Genomic DNA, 23,500 nt, shown 5'->3' with positions numbered 1-23,500 from the left:
CTGTGGGAGACCCTGCTAGCTGGAGACGCAGTGCTGGGGAGGGAAGTCTCCCTTCCGACCTCAACTAGTGACGAGCGTGACTCCATTTACTGTCGATAGTGATGTGAAGGTCATCCCCGTAGAATGAGCTGCAGGGCCTTAATATTGGAGAGCTGGCAGATGACCTCTCCTAATTAACACTGAACTGGTTAGATCTGGATGGCTGTGTTTGTCCAGGTGCGTGGTCATGTCGCCGGTCGGTAATGCTTCCTAATTATTACCACCCGGGTGTGTCTTGGCTGGGTGCAGTTTCTTTAACACGTTCATGTCACCGTGTTAAGCTAATCGCGTGGCGGTGAGGACTCTGGGTCAATGTGACTGACCTCTCCTGGGTCAGGTCTGGACTGCTGTGTTTGCCCAGGTGTGGTTGTAACACGGTCAAATTGCAGGGTTAACTCAAGTACCTTGTCTGTGACTTCTCCTGGGTCAGGTCTTACTGTCACTGTAGGGTGTGTCAACCTATGTGGGTTACCATGTGGGCACCTATTTACGGTTTATATGTGTTGTTCTTCTCTGGGCTGTAAGCTATGGTCTGATAAACAATCATTACACAGAATATAACTTGCATTGATGGAATCTTTGCAAGATAGCGAATAATTTGAGTTTAAACATTACATATTTTGCAAAAAAGATAAACATTTTAGTCCTTTAATGTTGTACATCGAGTACAGTAATGTTGCTCAAAATTATGACTTTTTCACAGGAAAAGGTCTGCATAACTAACCCCAGTGGTCAGGATAATATGTACTGTATTTTTAGTGTTTTTTTTTATATTTTTCATTTTTATCATTGAGTACATTCGCCGGAAGATTCAGACAATCGGCTTTTCCGATCAGGTGGTCCCCCTTTTATTCCGGATCTTCGAGGGTTCACTGTATACATATGTGAACTTTTTTAAATTGGAGGAGCATTTTCCTATATTTGAAGATACATTATAATTTCCAAATCATCTCCTTGTTTTTGTTTTCACTGTTGCTTCCAGTTTTTGCACTTCCTTCATTGACTGATCTGTCACAATGCCTAGCCTAGGTCTTTTTCCTTGTCAACAGTATCTAGGAAAGTGTTAACAGAATAGTTGACTTTATGGATGTTGTATTCTAAATGCATTCTTACATTTCTTAATGTTAAAGGTCTTTTGCCCTTCTCAAGGCATTTGAACATGGTGTAGATGTTTTTGCATAGTTGTGCTGTGCTACCTTCTCCAGTATCTTCCTGTCGTTTGCACACTTGACAATGTGAGTTGATATATTTTCATCTATGTCTGTAACCGCTCGTTGCAGCGATTGTGGCTGTGCAGGTCAACAAGACCCTCTACGTCAATGCGAAGAATATAATTTGGTCATAACCTGTTGAATACATCTCGCATGTAACAACTGCTGATATATCAGGAGACCAGTTTGAACAATATGATCAATACATAGTACATAACTACAATTATTCAAGTTTAGTGTTCCCAGAGGATTCAACAGTTCACAGTCACTCGTGTGTTATGGGTCTAGGGGTCTTACAGGAGAAATGTTGGCTGGCGAGAATCTAGATGTTGCCTGTACAGGAGAATGTGATAGTCTGCCCTCAGGCTGCCTCTCATGGGCAACTGTGGGCCTGTCGGGACAACGTGTTTTTCATTACGGTCGCAGTCTGCCCTCAGGCTGCCTCTCATGGGCAGCTGTGGGCCTGTCGGGACAACGTGTTTTTCATTACGGTCGCAGTCTGCCCTCAGGCTGCCTCTCATGGGCAGCTGTGGGCCTGTCTGTTTTTCATTGAGTCGCTCTATCTCTCTCTCTCTCTCTCTCTCTCTCTCTCTCTCTCTCTCTCTCTCTCTCTCTCTCTCTCTCTCTCTCTCTCTCTCTCTCTCTCTCTCTCTCTCTCTCTCTCTCTCTCTCTCTCTCTCTCTCTCTCTCTCTCTCTCTCTCTCTCTCTCTCTCTCTCTCTCTCTCTCTCTCTCTCTCTCTCTCTCTCTCTCTCTCTCTCTCTCTCTCTCTCTCTCTCTCTCTCTCTCTCTCTCTCTCTCTCTCTCTCTCTCTCTCTCTCTCTCTCTCTCTCTCTCTCTCTCTCTCTCTCTCTCTCTCTCTCTCTCTCTCTCTCTCTCTCTCTCTCTCTCTCTCTCTCTCTCTCTCTCTCTCTCTCTCTCTCTCTCTCTCTCTCTCTCTCTCTCTCTCTCTCTCTCTCTCTCTCTCTCTCTCTCTCTCTCTCTCTCTCTCTCTCTCTCTCTCTCTCTCTCTCTCTCTCTCTCTCTCTCTCTCTCTCTCTCTCTCTCTCTCTCTCTCTCTCTCTCTCTCTCTCTCTCTCTCTCTCTCTCTCTCTCTCTCTCTCTCTCTCTCTCTCTCTCTCTCTCTCTCTCTCTCTCTCTCTCTCTCTCTCTCTCTCTCTCTCTCTCTCTCTCTCTCTCTCTCTCTCTCTCTCTCTCTCTCTCTCTCTCTCTCTCTCTCTCTCTCTCTCTCTCTCTCTCTCTCTCTCTCTCTCTCTCTCTCTCTCTCTCTCTCTCTCTCTCTCTCTCTCTCTCTCTCTCTCTCTCTCTCTCTCTCTCTCTCTCTCTCTCTCTCTCTCTCTCTCTCTCTCTCTCTCTCTCTCTCTCTCTCTCTCTCTCTCTCTCTCTCTCTCTCTCTCTCTCTCTCTCTCTCTCTCTCTCTCTCTCTCTCTCTCTCTCTCTCTCTCTCTCTCTCTCTCTCTCTCTCTCTCTCTCTCTCTCTCTCTCTCTCTCTCTCTCTCTCTCTCTCTCTCTCTCTCTCTCTCTCTCTCTCTCTCTCTCTCTCTCTCTCTCTCTCTCTCTCTCTCTCTCTCTCTCTCTCTCTCTCTCTCTCTCTCTCTCTCTCTCTCTCTCTCTCTCTCTCTCTCTCTCTCTCTCTCTCTCTCTCTCTCTCTCTCTCTCTCTCTCTCTCTCTCTCTACAAAAAAATATTGCCGGCATTGTGCGTGGCGGTAACAATGTCATTTATGTTGATGACAAGCAGGAATCTTTTTCCACTGCACTGTGTTTATGACTACTCTTTGTTATCTATCTTCGAGCTAGTTGTTAATCCACTTCAAAATCTTGCCTGGATCTTAGAGGCTAGCCATGCATGTGGGACTTGTCAAATGTCTTAGAACACATCCATGGGTAAACCTTTCTACACAAAGTCTATAACTGTTTAGAGGAAAGTGAGTAAGTTTGTCAAACAAGATTTTCTTTCCATAAAGCTGTGTTGTGAAGCATTTATAAGACTCTGCTCAGTCAGGTATTGGATGATGACATACCTTAGTGTTTTCATATATGGGATGTTAGGTGGATTAGCTTGTTGTTTTCTACAACACATTTTCTACCCTTGTATATTTGGGTGAAATTGGCCAATTTCTGAATAGGAGTCTTTGTGCGGTGCAAATATCATTTGCCATCTTCTTTAATACCTCAGGGGCTTTGATGGTGTTGTCTGTAATTGCTAACATTTAATTCAAAATAGTCCCCTGAAATATACATTCTCTCTTGTGAATACTGATGCTAAGTAATTATTTAGGGCATTGCTCTGTCTGTCATCCTCGGGGGCATGTTTTCATCCATTTGAGGGTGAATAGTATCCTTTTTTTTTTATTTATTTCTGGCATGTGTATAAAAAGACATGGTATCTTCCTTAATAATTTAGGGTAGTTTTGTCTTGAAGTGTCATTTGGCTGATGTAATATCCTGAGTGGCCACATTTAGAGCTTTTTTGTATAATACAATCCGCATGATGTCCTGTGCTTCTGACTTTCTTCCATGGTTGATATTTTCTTTAGCGGGCTTTCCTGGATTTGTGAATTATCCAACTGGCCTTATTATTCCTCCTGTTTTCTTTTCTCAAGGATTGCATTGAGGATTTTCGGCTTTTTATTCTCCCCCAAATCCAGAACAGACGCATCATGGGGGTACAGCCATCTTTGTCTTGGACAAGTATGGTGTACCTTATGGCTCCTTTTCCATTGCTTTCCTGTTGCAGACAACAGCTTGCAAGATTCACCTCCAGCGTACCTATATATTATGCTCCATTTACCCAGTACAGCAATTACCATGAAGGATTGGTCTCATTATTTGTCAACTTCCTCATCTTATCCTCGGTGATTTTAGTGGAAGGCAAACCCTCGGGTCTTATAATAATTAATTCGAGGGGTGACTTTATAGCTTTGATCATAGAAGAAATATAAATACTGGTGATATCACCCACTATCATGTCCAGACTATCATGACTACAGCCATAGATATCTCATTGTGCTCATCAGACTCTCTACTGGACTTTTGAGTGGAGAGTAATAGACGACCTCAGAGGAAGTGACCACTACCCTATCATATTTTCCTCCCTGGGAATCCTTCCGACATCACAAGTTCCCTGTTGGCAGTTAGGCAAAGCAGATTGGGATAAGGAACTAGTGAAGGTAGACAGGAGTATTGAAGAATATCCCTCCGTAGATGATGTGGTTGAATACTTCGCCAGTCTTCAATTGGCTGGCCATTGCTCCATTCCTAGGACCTCTGGTCATATAGCTTGTCGACCTGTTCCTTGGTAGTCGGAGTGCATGCAGGCAGTTGTCGAGTGGCGCAGAGCTTATGGTCACTATTGGCATCATAGGACACAATTTTATCATGTGGAATACAAATGGGCCAAAGCCCAAGATCGTCTGGTTTTAAAGAATGCCCGTTGCCAGTCTTTTTCTTCTTATGTCTCGTTTCTAAATGAAAAACTTCCTTATCCCAGGTATGGAAACGTGTGCAGAAAATAGCAGGCAAGTTTTCATCAAATCCTCCCCTAGTTCTCAGGGCTCATGATGGCAGCTCAGTTGCTGCCCCTCAAGAAGCTTTTTGCCATAGCATTTTCAGGGTGTCTTCTATGGCAGCTTGATCCTCAGAATTTAAGTGGGTGTGTAGAGTAGAGGAGTCACAGACCATGGATTTTGGAGTGGGATGTGGCGAGACATGCAACATTATGTTCTCAATGAAACAAATGAAAACCGCTCTTTTTTTTCGCCCCCCAGGCTCAGTTGTGGGTCGTTTGACCTGTGCCCGGGTGGGCTAATTCCCGTAAAAAAAAAAAAATCACTCAGTGGAGGTACATCACCAGGGCCTGATGATATCACATTTTCAATGCTCTGCCACCTTTCCATTGGAGCTAAGGAACAGGATCTGGCAAGAGGGTGCCTTCCCGGCCTCATTGCAGAAGGCTTACTGTCCTGCCTTTCAAGAAAACTGGAAAAGGGAGCTGTATCTGCTAGAATATCGTCCCATAGCTCTGCATCTGCAAGCTGTTTGAAGAGAGTCAATGCATGATTAGTATACTACCTGGAGAAGAATGTCCTTCTTTTACCATATCAGTCTGACTTCTGGAAGATGCATTCAATAACATGCTTTTGTTTGTCTCGAGTCCTCGGTCTGTGAGGCTTTCACTAGTCGTCAGCATGTCGTCTGTATTTTCTTTGACCTAGAGAAAGCATATGACACAGCTTGGAGATTTGACACACTTCAGGATCTTCACATTTATGGATTGCAAGGAAAGTTACCATCAATAATAGGTCAGTTCTTGGGACATCGCACTTTTCGGGCCCGTGTTATCACAGAAATGTTAGCACCACATATTCGGGAGGATGGGGTTTCTTAGGGCAGTGTCTTGAATGTGACCCTATTTGCCATCACAATAAATGGGGTAGCAACATCAGTTCCAGGTGGTGTATCAATCTCATTGTATGTAGACGACTTGGTCATTTGGTATGCAGCTAACCGTATGTCAGTGGCTGAATGTCACATGCAACTTGCACTAAACAAGATTTCACATTGAACCACAGAGCAAGATTGCCATGCATTTCTGCTGCCTTTGAGGTGTTCACCCAGATCCCCACAGTTCTATGCTTGTCATGTGCAATGTGTCAGAGACCTGTTTCCTAGGCATTATGTTCAACAACTGGGTTAAATTCATTACCTGAGAGTCTTGCCAGCGTGCTCTCAAGTTATTGAGACCCTAGTGCCACTCCGTGGATTCTCCTTGAAGCTCATTCTTTTTTTAGAGCATGCCTCCTCACAGAGGGACTTCACCTGTTTTCACTGACGGCTCTAAGTTGGATGCAGGGGTGGTTGTCTCCTCACTATTGGCATCTATTTTTACGGCAGAGTTTTTGGGTAGTGTATTTTACTTCCCCTCAAGATTATATATACCTAACCTCATAACGAGGTTGCCCCATCCCTTAGTTATAGATAGTTTACAGTGGCTCTTTCTCATCCAACGTCGGGGTTGGGAAAGTCTGTTTTTGCTGGTTTTTGCCCATGTGGGGGAGAAGAAGAATGAGGGTGCTGATGCTGTGGCAAAAGCAGCTGCTTTTTGCCCTGTGGCACATCATTCTCCTCTGTCTCTGATCTGAAGCCAGTAATAAGAGCTGCCATCCACTTGAGTTGACAATGCAGGTGGGATGCTGTCGGGGCAAGCAAACTCCGCGACATCCATCCTTAATTAGGTGCCTGGGGATATCAAGGACTCACGCCATGGAGAGACTTCTTTGGCCTGCTTCCGTATTGGCCACACATGGCTAACTTAGGTTTTTTTTTATTGTATATATATATATATATATATATATATATATATATATATATATATATATATATATATATATATATATATATATATATATATGTGTGTATATATATATATATATATATATATATGTATATATGTATATATATATATATATATATATATATATATATATATATATATATATATATATATATATATATATATATATATATATATATATATATATATATATATATATATATATATATATATATATATATATATATATATATATATATATACATACATACATATATATATATTGATAAAATCACACGGGAAAAGGGAAACAACGGAGCACCTTAGCTTTCGTCTTTATTCAAGACATCTTCAGAGGCAACTGGATTACATGGACAGAGAGAGGCTTAAATATACAGGGTGACCTTATAAAACATGAGGTCAGGTCATAATGATGTCATCCACTAATCCCCACACCAACACACGTAGAGGAGCTTAAGAGAAGGGGGTGACGTGACTAGTCAGGTCAGGTCAAAAATAAGGGACCCACTAAATAACTATCTTACATCTAGATCAAAGGTTTTCAAAGCATTTTTAACCTTGGGCCACTGACAAATAAATTTATGTAACATATTATCAGTTTTGAACTGACCATCACTAAGGTTTATTGATTTTAATTCCTTAATCAAACTAACTTCAACCAGAAATCTTTCTGTGACACAAGATGATTTAAATACTTCTAAGCTTTTTTTCCCAAGCAATGGGATGATTATTATTCCTAACATGAACGAACAGGGCACTGCTTTCAGATGCTGTTCTGATATTGTACTTATGTTGTTTGATTCTGAGCTGCAGTGTTTTTCCTGTCTGTCCTACATAATTACAATTACATTAATTTCTTTGGCAATTCCTGGGATGTGTATAATGGAAGTAGTAGGCCAACGTGTGTCAAGTTTGTGTATTTGGTGATCAATGCTTGTTTATTGTTGTGTTGGAGTGCCTGTGTTTGTGTGTGTAGTGTGTTACCAGTGTAATGAGACATGTGAGCATGCTGATTGGGTGTTAACATTGGTTAATGCATTAACTGTTGCAAAAGTAAAATTTACATGTTCTATCCCTTCACTAACTTAATCACTGTTTACCACACCAAGCACACCTTTAGTTTTTCGGAGGAGGGAGCATCAGACTATATCTTCTTGATTTGAGTCTGGCAAATCTGTTGATGACTTCATTATGTTTAATGCCATCCAGTGTATTCATTTCAATGGACAGAACTACCAGGTGATTGAGTCTGTCCTGTCCCAAAGTGCTCCTTAATGATGTGTGTAGACGTCTCAAGACACTGAAGGATCGCTCACAGCTGCTGACAAGAATGGACAGTGCCACTTGAAAGATGGCTTTCAGAGTTTGAAACATATCAGAATCGAGCAACCTGTACACACTGAGCATGTCAGGAGTGGCACCTGTCTCCTTCCTAGCTAGAAAATTCTTAGCAACCAGTATTTCTTCTGATTTCAGCTGGATTTTGTAGCGTATAGCAGGGGTAGAAATTCACCATTTTCTTCATAGTCGCCAGCAGGACTAGTAGATTTGAAAATTTACTAGTCCTTATAAATTTTTACTAGCCCTTATAAAGTTTGTCAAGAAACATTAACCCCTACGCCCCGGGGTAAAACGGAGAAATAAATTTTTCCAAAAATAAATTTTAATCTTTATAAATGATAAAACAGTGAAAAGGACGTAAGAAAAACTAGATATTGTCCCTCAGTGGCGAGTGAAGTAAGGAGAATTGTGGGTTTTCTTAAAGGGAGCAGCTCGCGGTCACTATGCAGTAGAGGTCCTTTTCCCGTCTCCTTTGTGTCCGAGATGGCCAAAAATGCATATTTTTACTGATCATAATACTTATTCCTATAAATAATTCATTTAGAATTTATTTTATTTGCATTACTTTTCATAAAGACTGTTAGGCAACACACACCCAGTCTGTCTGGTTGTCTTTGTGTTTGGTAGAGCAAGTAAGTCATATAAATAATTATTGGAATAATAATTCCACAAATAAATACATTTATAACATTATCATCCCGTTATCTCGTAATACTACACTACAATACAACCACACTACTTTTAGTATTATTACTTTGATACAACATGATAAAAAGGACAAGCAATGGTAAATAAACAAACAAACAATAGAAGGTACTTACCAAGAAGCTTCCCTCTGACCACGCTTAGATAAGTGAGGTGGGTGGTGTGTTGCCACCCTGACCCTGGGTGTATGCTAGCACCTGTGGGTAGAGACGAGTGAATGCATACAACTGTGTACCTTTTCCACAAATATGTTAGTTTGTTCCTTACAAATACACTTATACTGCTATTTACAAGCACGTGCCACATTGTTTTAGAATGTTTTCTTGGAGTGGTACTCCACGAAGCAAGGTGGACAGAGACCAACGTCACATTCCTTGCACCACGTCGTCATATCCTTACGCTTAGCTGCGCGCACAGACATAACACCTCCTTTGCCCCTTACAACCACCTGGACCAGTTGGTAAGAAGTCCATGTTGTGACGAACAACCCAGTCATGTGCAAGCAGTCTGTCAGGTAGGCCTGCTTGGCTGTGATGTCGTGGTACAGCCCCCACGATGGTGCCATATTTCTCCAGGATTTGCATTATCACTTGCTTCTGAAAAACCCTGAGAGAGGGTTTTCCCCAGTTTTTACTAGGTACAAGTTGTATGCATTCAGGATGGTGATGTCCATGAGGTGTAGGAACATCTTCTTGTACCACTTCAGATATTTCCTTACACACTCAATTGAGCCAACCTGCATATCTCTCTTCTCCATGAGGCGCATGTTGACATTGTAGTCCACGACAGCGTCAGGTTTTTTCATTACCTCCTGAGGTCCAGTCCCTTTTTCCGCTGTCAACCATTTCACCCTTGTGCACGGTTCACAGCATCTGCACAGCACGCTTATCTTCCCAGCATATTGCAAGCATCGTGTCTGCTTGCTTCAGCTGGATCTCTCCTCGGGCAGGTTTCCGAGTAAACACGGGCTAGTGTTTCCGGTTCTTGCATACAGTTCCACAAGAAAATACCCAGTATCGCAGTCATACAGCACAAAGAACTTGATCCCAAAGCGATGTCGTTTGGAGGGAATGTATTGTCTAAAAACAACACGTCCTCTGAAAAGCACCAGAGACTCGTCCACCACTACGTTTTGAAAGGGTCTGAAGAACTTCGTAAAACTTTCCTTCAGCATAGAAAAAACTTCCCTTATTTTCCAAAGTCTGTCACTAGTCACAGGAATGTTGTTATCTACAAAGTGTAGATAACGTAGGATGGAGGCAAACTGGTCTCTGGACATGAATTTTGCAAACAATGGAGTTGCAGTGATATCATCAGGAGATATCCAATACTCCTGAAGTACAGTCACCCAAAAAAGTCCTGTCACAAACCATGAACCCCGAGATTCAGACTCTTGAATTTGAAGCATTTATGGACAGAATGATATCAGTGTCTCCTGCTTCGGGTTCACGAGTCTGAATCTCGTGGTTCGCGACAGGACTTTTTTGGGTGACTGTACATGTTTTTTCACATGTGCCATCAGTATCAGTAATGCAAAAACACATACAGTGTACGTGTACTGATGAAATTTGTTTGTCTCGTTACACAGTAAGTCCATAATTTCTTCATCAAAGAATGAACAAAAATAATCTATCTCGCTTAATTCCTCTGTACAAGGAAATTCAGGAGTAATTCCACCTGATGATCTATGAATTAAGGTATATCAGGCTGGAAATTACTGCCATCAGTCCAAACAAAGGCATCCATTGTCCCTTGTCTGATTTGTGAGCGCCTGGCGGGGATACGCCGCTCTGGCTGGGCCTCACTGCCTGCGTCCTTCTCTTCTTCACTGTTTGACACAACATCGTCTTAACTCGATGCTATCCTCTTGGTCACTAGGCTAATAATCATAGCCTTCATCACCACTTTCACCAGAATCGACCACTACAGCACTCAAATAAAACAGTTCTGTCCTTATTTTGCAATCATCCAACCTGTGGCGACGACGCTTGATTGGCATGGTAGATGGGGGAGCACGAGAAGTTGAGGAGTTACACTCCATGACCACGGGCGAATGGTTATTGACCGCACTGGGCCTAGTCACACACTCCTCTGTATTCCGGGAGAGAAAAATAGTCATGCTGGTGCATGTTAACCCGGGTTGGGCATTCAAACAGCGGCGGGAAAAGGCACTCGTTCTGGAACGTCACCCCGGGCGTGCCGGTCAACTGTTCTGGAATGTCACCCGGGGCATAGGGGTTAATAACTTCTGAACATTCTCTTCATCAACTGAGCACGTTCTTGAATTTTTTCTTCATTCTTACATAGAGTTTTCACTGTTGATCCCGCCATCCCAAAAGCTCGTGGAAATATCCACAGACCTCTCGCCTTTTTCCATGTCATTTTAACACTTATAGTTTCTTGGCCAAGCTTATATACTTTCATTTAGTTTTTAAACCATCACATGCTCTCTTGCTCATGTTGAATAGGGGGCACAAAGTTGCCAAAAGATACCTGAGAAAGTTTTTTCTGTTCCTGTTCAGATACGTGAAAACAAAATGCCCGCTAAGCTGCGGCAGCATTCGTGTGCAAGGCGTGTTTTTGTTTTATACAGCATGCCCTTAAAATTCACTGGGATAGGGTTCTCAAAATGGCCACGAATAGCCAAGTTACATTTTTATTCATGTGCAAAGAAATGTATACAGTATTCCCTTGTGTTTGCCCTAGGACAATTATTTCTTTTACCTGTATTGTATATACAGGATATGTGTGTATCCACTCACTCATGCACGTACACACACACACACACACACACACACACACACACACAGAGAGAGAGAGAGAGAGAGAGAGAGAGAGAGAGAGAGAGAGAGAGAGAGAGAGAGAGAGAGAGAGAGAGAGAGAGAGAGAGAGAGAGAGAGAGAGAGAGAGAGAGAGAGAGAGAGAGAGAGAGAGAGAGAGAGAGAGAGAGAGAGAGAGAGAGAGAGAGAGAGAGAGAGAGAGAGAGAGAGAGAGAGAGAGGAGAGAGAGAGAGAGAGAGAGAGAGAGAGAGAGAGAGAGAGAGAGAGAGAGAGAGAGAGAGAGAGAGAGAGGAGAGAGAGAGAGAGAGAGAGAGAGAGAGAGAGAGAGAGAGAGAGAGAGAGAGAGAGAGAGAGAGAGAGAGAGAGAGAGAGAGAGAGAGAGAGAGAGAGAGAGAGAGAGAGAGAGAGAGAGAGAGAGAGAGAGAGAGAGAGAGAGAGAGAGAGAGAGAGAGAGAGAGAGAGAGAGAGAGAGAGAGAGAGAGAGAGAGAGAGAGAGAGAGAGAGAGAGAGAGAGAGAGAGAGAGAGAGAGAGAGAGAGAGAGAGAGAGAGAGAGAGAGAGAGAGAGAGAGAGAGAGAGGAGAGAGAGAGAGAGAGAGAGAGAGAGAGAGTTATTTATTTATTTATTTCTTTCTTTCTTTCTTTCTTTCTTTCTCCAAGGGGGTACATTTTCCAGAAAATTCTGAGAAAATTTTGCCAATAGGCAGAAAATTCCTGAGATGGGGGAGTTTTTTTTGACAGGTTCGAGAGATGAAAATCGGGCGAATGTTTTGGAAATTCTGAGAAAATTTTCCAGTCCCTAGAAAATTCCGGGGATGGGGATATTTTCTGGGTTACAGATATGATGTAATGGGCAATTTGCAACTAACGAGAAAGTTTTTGTTTCTCGGAAAATTCTGGGGATGAGGGATTTTCCAGCTTTGAGAGAGTCGTTTCGTAAACTGAAAATTGCTCATTCCAGGAAGTGCTCTACACCAATCATTCCGGCTAACAGAGATAACACTGTACAGGTATATACAATACAGTTAAAAGAAATTACCATCTCTAGAATGAATGGCTCCCTGTCCCGGCTGTGAAAGTGTTAGCAACTTCAAAACATTATTGAGTACATCCAGGGTGTCACCTTCAAATAATCGAGGTCTGCAAATTAAAAATCCGTGAATTGTCAGGGCGTGCTATATATTTGTATAATGCATATCAGGATTTAGTTATTATTTATATGAAAATGTAATTTTACTAATTGCAGTAAAATATGGATGATACTAGTAGGTACGTTCTTTGGAGTCTGCTCGTATAGTGAAAACTCATATAATGGAGGAAATAATACATGGGTTAAATAGGGATGTGTTCAGAGTATAGTGATGACCATAAATAAATGTGATTCAGTACGAGCAGACATACTGGGATAGCAGATTCAAACACTGAGAAGGTGGCTGGGGGTAGGATTGCAGGGAGGTAGGGGAGAGGTGTGCGGCCTGGCTGAATCACTCGCAGACACATTTCTGCATATCACCCACCAGGCAGGCTACTGGGCCAAGCTGTGAGGTGTTATGGTTGTTTTTCAACTCCAATTTTCGGGTAGATATACGTAACTTTCTTCATTTACTTTTACTCATTTACTTGCACAGACCATCCTAAATACATGTTGTGAAGTAAAAAATAATTGTCCTAAGAGCAAACTTGTACTCAGATGCACTAAGTTAATTACAAAAAATTATGTCTAGTGCAAACTGTGGGATGTTTATACTCAAGTTAATCACTATCTTACAAGAATTCCAGCAATGTTAATTATATTCTGCCAAGTCAATTCAGTGACATTTTATAAGCGAAAACTTAAACTCCCTCGATATGACTGATAAATACGCACTAGGTAATCTTTGCCGCCTGGCTATCAACATCTCCCCATCCTCCCAGCCTGGGTGAAGGTAGTCTTCGGCTTAAAGTTTTTATCTTATAAAATGTCGCTGACTAAACTTAGCAGAATATAACTGCATTATTGGAATCCTTGCAAAATAGCAAATAATTTAAGTACAAACATCACATAGTTTGCACAAGAGATAAAAATTTTAGTTCTTAAGTCTAGTACATTTGAGTACAAAGTGAGTACAGTAATATGTTGTTCAAAATTATGGCTTTTTCACAGGAAAAAGTCTGTATAACTAACCCCAGTGATCACTGTGTACTCACTTCTCGTATCATCAAACAACATCGCTTATACTGTACAGCGAATATAAGGTGCAAATTCCTTAACCTCGTATCATCGAATTCGACTATAAAGAATGCTCGTATAACGAGATCCCCTGTATTCTATATTCGTCATCAATATTTCTAGATTCGTCATCAATATGAATAAAATAAGTATATAGTAAATTTAATCGGGTCATAAATTATTCGGGGTTTTAAATTTGAATTCTAAAAATAAAATTCCAAAAAAATTGGCTACAATCATAAGTTTTAATACTGTACTGTGCAAAATGGTGATGAACTGCTTTATTTATTGCTGATAAACAATAAAATTGATACTTGGCATATCATAAAATACTATAGAACGTGTGTATGCCGTGATGGCACATCAAGAGGGAGCACGGCCACGTAGCTATAATCCAGCAACCCACCGCCTCCACACACACACACACACACATACACACACACACACACACACTTCCCACACATAGCACAGTTTGTCATTCGCTGATGTTACTATAAATAGATTCGAGATAATGTGGCAAGAGCATGGCAGCAACACGACGACGTTGAAACAGGACAAACGTCTCGGTAGAAATATATGCTGATGTCTGTTATATTTTCACAAAAGATAACATATTTACTCAGAATAAACTTTACATCTAAAATTTGTATGTCTAATGCAAAATCTATGATGTTTATATTCAAAATGATCACCAAATTGTAAGAATTCCAGCAATGTAAATTATATTCTGGCCGGATAATTTGTATGAATTTTATGAGCTAAAACAGGCAGTCAGGCAGGGTGGCGGGTGGGGCGAATCTAAAAATAGCTCTCGAGCCGGACACTCACCGCTTATATGTGGAAAAAACCCGCGTTAAGTGAAAGTTCAGCTCTGGCGAGGCACCGCGTATATGGTAAAACGCGCTAAGTGAAACCGCGTTAGGCGGGGTAATACTGTATATATATATTTTTTTGTAAGCCACCTCATAAGTGTAATGAAGTCCATTTTTCTGAGGCACAAATTTGCAATGTCATCCTGTAGTAGCACTGCATTGTAGGATCTATTGGGGGTATCCTAAGTGAGATTCCTTTATCCAGCCCCTCACAATCCCCATAAATGTCAGATAGCTGGGATTCTACTGTAATAATAATAATAAATGAGCCAGTTGCATTTCAGTCAACTTTGGAGGTTCAAAAAATATTGGCTATACTCTCATTTTCTTACTTTTTATTCAGATCTTGTAATACTATTGTCTTTCAGGAGTATAGGTATAGTTGATTAATTGATACCAGAACCTTTTAATTTGTACCTTTTCTCAACTTGGTGCTTTTGTCTATTAGGGCATAGGTCCATGGAAATTTATATTTATATAAACCCACCTTAGAGTTAACACTTTCCTGTGCCATTGGTTATTCTAAGTGATACGATAATAGCCAAATTATACTTTAATATTTCTTTTCATTTCTGACCACTGCCTGGCCATTTATTTGTGTCGCATACTTTTCCCACCAACAGATGTTTTCCCAATACTGTATGTTATTATACCTCAGCATATGATCCATACAGTATTATTTTGGGTGCTCTTTCTTTACTACTTCATTCAAACCATTGACATTATTTGGATGTACTATATCGTCATTTATCTATATTTGCTTCTGCCTAAAAGAGGACATTTGTTGGGGGTGCACAAGCATTATTGCAAAAAGACTGAGGGTCAGTGCAGTACACTCTTTGCCTTTGGGGTGAGGAGTTGGTATGAAGAGACATCCCTATGTGAAATTGAGAACAATTGAGGCACTCCAGGAGTTGATCATGAAAAGTAATTGTTTAATTCTTTTTCAGTGCTCCTGTCCATTTGTTCACTTCTCACGGACCCTAACCCTGAGGATCCTTTGGTGCCCGAGATTGCACGAGTCTACAAGACAGATAGGGAAAAGTACAATGAACTGGCCAGAGAATGGACCAGGAAGTATGCCATGTGATCCCCCGGTGGCCTAGTGGCAGAGAGCGCCCATGCCCATCCCCCGCCACTGCCATAACGACCACCACTACCACCCTGACCGCTGCTGCCGCTGCCATCACCCTGACTGCTGCTGCTGCTGCTGAACCTATTCTTCTTCTTCATCCTGCTGCTGATTATGTTTTTTAACAACTTTTACTACCACCCATCACTCTTACTACTATCTGGTGGATAGACCACATCACTGTCACTTTGTGACAGTTCATCACTGCACTATCACCACCACCCACCTCTGGCCAGCAGCCACTTATTTGGCGCAGAAAGTATTGTTTACTCAGTCAGGGCCGGAATCCACTAGCCCCCAAGTGAAGTGCCACTGCCACCAGCGGCTCCAATTTGTACCTAGGTATGATGTGTACACAGGGAAGTGCCGCCTCATCCACCCTTAAAAATGATCACGCTTGCGTTCTGTAGTTGTAATCGTGGGTAATTCTTGGGTTATTTTGCTAGTGTGTGGCCAGTTGACTCTATGGTTGGGGGAAAGATAACAAAACAAGGGACAGGAGCCCTCGAAACCAATTTACCATTGTGACGTTCTCTTCTTAGTTCACCCACTGTAACACCTCTGTTTATTCTTGTCTGTGTCCCGAGCCAACCTGCTTTGTTCTGAGCGACTATGGAAACCTCTATGATTACTTTCATGTGACCAGGAGTTGAGCGTGTTATTTAGATTTGTGTAATGTTCCCCTTGTCTTTCCAGTATCTTCTCACCCACCCAACCACCTTTCTTCTCTTTCACTTATCCCACCAAGTTCCAGCCTGTGTGATTTTTCCTAATGTTACAAGATGAATGGGAAGTAGGCGATCCATAACACATCACCTCAGATATCATCATTGCTAGGCTATTGTTTTAATATTATATCTCTTACAATGTCTCTACATGTCCCTAGCCTTATATTGTCATGAATTATTTAAAATTGGATTTTAAAAAAATAATTTGGCAGAGTGTATTGTTATGTTATTAGGATCATATGACTTGATTCAAGACTTTTTTCTGCCCATCGTATTATTGGATGCCAGAAAGTTTATTATTATTATTATTATTATTTTAGCTGCATAGGGCCAATACTGTCTTTCCTTATATGCTGTCGGGCTCTTCTGTGACTCGCTAGTCGTCCCCTGCCAGCAGCAACACATAATATTGGAATCACTGTCATGAAGGGCAGGTCACTGCTGAGCCTGCTCTAGTTAAGATTGTTTTCATGGAAGAGCCTGGTGGTCATTGGGACAATTATCAGCTTTGCCTGCTTCTCATGGATGTGGATATGAGTAATTTTTTATTTTGATTATATAATTTTTCCAGTAAAAAACATGGGAAGCAGGTACCTAGAAATACAAGGCTGTTTGGTTCATTAGTACAGTATTCAAAAAATCTTTTCAATACAATTTTGTCAATAAAGGTGTACAGAACACACACATTGTTTTTCTCCTACCTGGCATTCTAGGTTTATTTTCATAGTTTGGGATATTGTGAAATTATTTAATTTGTGGCCTTGTGATCAGAACTTTAGAATCTTATGATTTTACAAGGAATTTTGTATCATTTTATTGAATAGGTATGTAATGTTTTAATAGCAACATTAGATTATAATTTTATTAATATCACACATTTGAAAGTTTTGGTAAAGTTAATACTGGAAGGATAATGGAGGTATATATGAAAAAATGCCTGGCTGTTGTGTAGTGAAGCAATAATTTAATTTTGTAACTAATATTTTTAAATGCTTGCAGAATGAATTTGTTTCCATAGGTATAGTTGACTAATGGAGTGAACGACATGTATGTATCATTTTTATGCAACTCATTACAGTAATCCACTAGCAAACCTGTTGCACCTTGCAATTGTATGCATTTTCAAGATTTGAATTTGAGTAGTATCCTAAAAAATTAACTTGTAATCAGCAGTTATCAGCCAAATATTAGGAGGTTTAATTCTATGGGTCTTAAGGGCTGCCCAGGTTGAGAAGTAATTGGCTTATATTTGCTGAAGTGTATTTTTTAGTGCAACACTTAGTGCAAAGGTTTTATTTTGAAACATGCCACTTAAATTTCAGTTTTGTGTACACTGCAAAAAGTTGTAATGATACTTGAAGTTTGTGATTTTTTTTTATATAATTGATTATTCATGGATCAATATATGTATGTAGAGATCATTGTAATTAGTAAAATTGGCTCCTTTGCAAATGGTATCACATGTGGGCTAGGTCATGTCTGTGATCAGGCTCAGGACTTGTGCTGGCCTCATTTTGAATTGGTTCACCAGATAGTTACAGGAGGTTCAATGAAGTTGTACACATACGATTTCTTACTTTTATTACATCCACTGATTCATCTTCAAGCATATGAATTTTGCATAAAACATTATTCAATAAAGTATATTATGATGAAATATGAATTTAATTTCTAGGTACAATAGTCAGTTTACTACAAGTAACAAACTAAAGGCATTGTTGAAACATGCCATGGCACAGCTTGCAAAATGTAGAATGGAGTAATTTCTATAATAGTTTATAGTGAAATTATATGCTAAAGTGGTGGTCACTTTTTTATTTTAGCCCTCGATAGAATTTTCTGGCACATTTAGTCCACCCAGCCATAAATGTGGGTACTTGACAGTTAGGGAGGTGAAAATGGTTGAGTGCAGGACTGGCCACATTGCTTCCTTTGGAGTACTGCATCTTACCTAATGTGCCATCAGGCCTTTGGGATCCACTTCCATCTTTCACATAAATGCACATAACAATGTAAAGAAAATTTGAATATTAATGCCTAATTGCAGATGTCTCTATAACTCCTCAATTGTCTGCCCCCCATCCCCAAGGATAGCTGTAAATATTGCAAGATGTCCATATATTTTGTTGAGTATATTAAGTAGTTTTGAAACACTTGAAGAGCTTACCATTCATTGTACAAGACTGTTATATTAAAAGTCTGTTGTTACACCTGCTTTACTCAAATTAGGTTTAATTTTGTTTATAATTTACTTTCTTGAAATATGCTACATAATCTTTCCAGTTTGGGGGAATTTTGGTTTAGTCATACTCAACAAAAAACTACACAATATGCACCAGTTGTATTGCTAGAAATGAAGTTGTAATGTTTTACAGTCAGGACACAAAAGCCAAGTTGGGTAATGGAAACATTGTCTGATAAAGCTATGAAAGAAAAATTTAGATTTCCATGAGGGTTATATTAAAATGATTGTTACTCTACTGGAACTTGGATGCTAAAGTTGAGACCTGGTTTTACCTGGTAATCATTATTTGTAGTATTAATGTAGTTCTAAGTACACAAGAACATTTATTACCTGTATTGTATTAGTTGATGGATATGTTGCCCTGTTATCTCTTATTTGCATTATCTGAGATGAGGCAGGACTTTTAGAAGTGATTAAATGTCATGATCATGGCAAGGTTTCCTGATTAACATTAAGACAGGGAAACCGGGTACTCCAAAATGTATGAAAATTTTATTCCACATTGATGTTAGGGAAAAAAGACTAACTTTAAACCTTATAATTCTATAACATGACTTTTGCTAACAAATAAAAAAATTATGAAACTACTGCAATTTCATCAGAACATCTTTAAATTTGTGGGGGGAAAAAAGAAGTTTGTTGTACAACTGAATGGAGGAAGGTAATACAGGTACACCACCGATTTTCCGGCACCCTTGGTTCCAAAGCCTTGCCGGATTATCCGTTTTGCCTGACCAACCGAGGTCAGGTAATAATAATTCAACAATACACCTCTGACCCGCTAATGATACACCTCCTGTCTCTCTAAAGCACCATGGACTGCTAGAAACTTAAATTAAACAAATGTTAAATGTGAAAAAGCCATAATTTTGAGCAACATATTACTGTACTCACTTTGTACTTGTATGTACAATACACTAAAGGACTAAAACAATTTTTTCGTGCAAACTATGTGATGTTTATACTCAAATTAATCATTATCTTAAAAGGATTCCAGCAATTCAAGTTATATTATGTTAAGTCTTTAAGCCTAAAACCACCTTCACCCTGGCTGGGAGGAGGGGGGAGGTTACTTAAGTGCGTATTTATCAGTCATATAGAGGGAGTTTAAGGTTTTTGCTTTTAAAATGTCACTGAATTGACTTGGCAGAATATAACTTGCATTGCTGGAATTCTTGTAAGATAATGATTAATTTGAGTACACACTTCCCATAGTTTGCACTTGACATAAATTTTTTAGAAATTAACTTAGTACATTTAAGTACAAGTTTGCTCTTAGGACAATTATTTCTTTTACTTTTTTTCACAGTATATATTTTGGATGGTGTGTGCATGTAAATGAGTAAAAATAAGTGAAGAAAGTTACGTATATCTACCCGAAAATAGGAGTTGAAAAACTTGTACTCAAATGTACTATACTAAATTTTTATCTCTTGTGCAAACTATGTGATTTTTATACTCAAATTAATCACCAACTTACAAGGATTCCAGCAATGCAATTTATATTCTGCTTAGTCTAGTCCGCTACATTTTATAAGATAAAAACTTTAATCCTAAAACTACCTTCACCCAGCCTGGGAGGGAGGGAGGGAGGGAAGTTAAGTGCCCCACTCATAATTTTGTCTGGACTAAAGGAGGTGCCGGACCATTAGTCCTGGAAAATCGGTGGTGTACCTGTAATGTATTTTTTAAATGCCTGAGCATATTTGAACGGTAGGATATTACAGTATACAGTACACTCAATTTAACGTAATCCGATATAAAGAACTCTTGATGTAGCAGAAGGAATTTATTCTGTTATTTTTTGCTTGACTTAGTGAACTAGTTTGCTAAATCAAGATTAATTCCACTAATACCCTCACACCTACAGAGACAACTCGAACACAGTACAGTAAACCCTACTTCAGCCTATGGCAATTGTACTAAATGTTTATATTTGTAAATGATAAATAATTATATAGAACACACCATATAATATTCAACTCCATTTTTAGTAGGGAGTATTTCTGAAACTGTTACTAATAACATCTAAAACCACACAGGAAAAGGGAAACACTGGAGGACCTTAGCTTTTGTCTTTATTCAAGACATCTTCAGAGGTAACTGAATTTACAGGGACTGAGAAGCTTATATACAATGAGTGACCATACATAACATCAGATCAGGTTAATAACATGGGATCCACTAATTCACACACCACCATCACCCTAAACAAAAGAAGAGCTTATAAAAAATGAGTAACAACAGGTCAGGTCAAACATAAGACCCACTCTAATCATCTACTCATCTACTGTACCTTACATCCACCTTAATGCTTTGAAGCATTTTTAACCTTAGCCAGTTATTCATTAATTATTACCCAAACACCACAACATCTAAAGTTTAAAGTCTTGTGTGTGCGAGACATTGAGAGTTGGAGGGAAGGGGCAGGTAAGGAGGGAAGCTGGCTGACTCGTTGGTGTATGTTTTATCATTGATAATATAAAATATTAAACGCTAGTGAAAAAAATGTATAATTTGACATGAAAATTACATGACAAGCCAAATAAGGCAATTTATTCACCCAGACCTCTCCATATGAGGCTGGATAGTCTCTCTCTGTGTAGACCCACAATGTTGTGGAAAAATCATTACAATTATCACTTGTACTCAGATGTACTAAATTAATTACTAAAAAGCAATAATTTTGAACAGGGAAAAGTATATATAACTAGCCCCAGTGGTCAGTATACAGTTGGTCCTCATATTACGCGGTTAATGTACAGTTGTACCCCACTTAACGCGGTCAATTGAACCCAGAGGGTCCCGCGTTAAGTGAAATCCGCGTTAAGTGAACAACAGAACATATGGGATTAATTCCAATAGAAACCGGCCCGACCCTCAAACTCCACTTTTTGAAGGCACATACCTATGTTGTAGTAAAAATAACATCTTAATTTTATGATGATACATGCACACAATTAATACTTAAGAGAAATACAGTCGCCAAGTTAATGTCCATTCAAATAATGGACTCAACTCCCTCCCCCTCTCACACTACACTGCCGGCTCTTCCCTCTCAGAGAAATTTTTGGGGGAAAACCACTAAATTTCAATAAATAATACCTCAAACTAAAGTTAGGATAATACAATTGACATTGCTGGATTCCTTGTAAGACCAGGAATATTTTGAATATAAATGTCATATATTTTGCACAAAAGATAACATAGTTACCTAGAGAAAAATTTTTATCTAAAATTTGTATGTTTAATGCAAAATATATGATGTTTATATTCAAAATGATCACCAAATTATAAGAATTCCAGCAATGTAAATTATATTCTGACCGGGTAATTTGTATGAATTTTATGAGCTAAAACAAATATCTTCAGTTAATAAAAAAAAAAATAATCTTCACGACACTATCTGTCAATCAAAGTACCCCACCTTGCCTCCCCCCCTCTTCCAACCGCGCGGTCAGTCCCAACCCTCCCCCCACCCCCCACCAATCCTCCCTTCCAGAGTTTTTAACATTTAGTATTAAATAATACCTCAGATTAAAGTTAGGATAATATAATTGACATTGCTGGATTCCTTGTAAGACCAGGAATATTTTGAATATAAATGTCATATATTTTGCACAAAAGATAACATAGTTAATTTGAGAAAAAATTTTATCTAAAATTTGTATATGTCTAATGCAAAATATATGATGTTTATATTCAAAATGATCATCAAATTATAAGAATTCCAGCAATGTAAATTATATTCAGACCGGGTAATTTGTATGAATTTTATGAGCTAAAACAAATATCTTCAGTTAATAAAAAAAAAAATAATTCTTCACAGGGTAACAGATGGTCGGTCGGTCCCTCCCTCCCCCCCACCCCCACCAACCGTCCCAAGGAGATGTGTGGGATAACCACTAAATTTTAATAAATAATACCTCAAACTAAAGTTAGGATAATATAATTGACATTGCTGGATTCCTTGTAAGACCAGGAATATTTTGAATATAAATGTCATATATTTTGCACAAAAGATAACATAGTTACTCTGAGAAAAATTTTTATCTAAAATTTGTATGTCTAATGCAAAATATATGATGTTTATATTCAAAATGATCACCAAATTATAAGAATTCCAGCAATGTAAATTATATTCTGGCCGGGTAATTTGTATGAATTTTATGAGCTAAAACAGGCAGTCAGGCAGGGTGGCGGGTGGGGCAAATCTAAAAATAGCGTCTCGAGCCGGACACTCACCGCGTATATGTGGAAAAAATCCGTGTTAAGTGAAAGTTCAGCTCTGGCGAGGCACCGCGTATATGATAAAACGCGTTAAGTGAAACCGCGTTAGGCGGGGTAATACTGTAACCCGGAGGGTCCCGCGGAAAGTGAGGAACGCGTAAAGTGAACAACATAACATATGGGATTAATTGAAATGGAGTCCAGGCCGATCCCCAAACTCCACTTTTTGACGACACATAACTATGTTGCAGTAAAAATTTTATCTTAACTTTATGATGGTATGAAAAAACAAGTAATATAGAAGAGGTTAGGTTAGGAAAGATAAAGGTTAACATAGGAAAAATGAAGGTTACCTTAGAGAAACTAAAAGTTAGGTGGAACACTTACGGTAGTAGAAGAGATGGGTCGGCATACGGGGATGGAGGCTGGTTCCGAGGCAGAGGGCAGATTACTGGCCCTCAGGTGAATCACCATTACTAGGTGAATCATCATCACTGTCACTTACAGTTGTCAGGGCTTCCCTGACAAATCCCTCAAAGTCAACTTCACTGTCACTATCACTGGCTTGGGCTGGCTGTGGTGGGTTGCGGGTGAAGAAATCTGTTATGCTTTGCTGACGGCTGGCGTTGATGTTGTCGTGATACACCTTGATGTAC

The 23,500-nt window shown here is 39.6% G+C and overlaps 1 protein-coding gene across 1 annotated transcript in view; it reads left to right on the top strand.

The window, feature by feature from the left end:
* LOC121880349 (ubiquitin-conjugating enzyme E2-17 kDa) overlaps positions 1-17,938 on the top strand; it is an 80,572-nt gene extending 62,634 nt beyond the window's left edge. Inside the window, exon 4 of the mRNA XM_042387505.1 lies at positions 15,460-17,938. Within this exon, the coding sequence (XP_042243439.1) occupies positions 15,460-15,599 (140 nt within the window). The 3' untranslated portion in view covers positions 15,600-17,938. The remainder of the gene's footprint in view (positions 1-15,459) is intronic.
* Positions 17,939-23,500: the final 5,562 nt, after the last annotated feature.

Source organism: Homarus americanus, unplaced genomic scaffold, assembly GCF_018991925.1.
Source record: "Homarus americanus isolate GMGI-L3 unplaced genomic scaffold, GMGI_Hamer_2.0 scaffold20930, whole genome shotgun sequence".
NCBI classification, from domain to species: Eukaryota; Metazoa; Arthropoda; class Malacostraca; order Decapoda; family Nephropidae; genus Homarus; species Homarus americanus.
The sequence above is the reverse complement of the archived record's forward strand: the minus strand, read 5'-3'. Positions and strand labels throughout refer to the sequence as shown.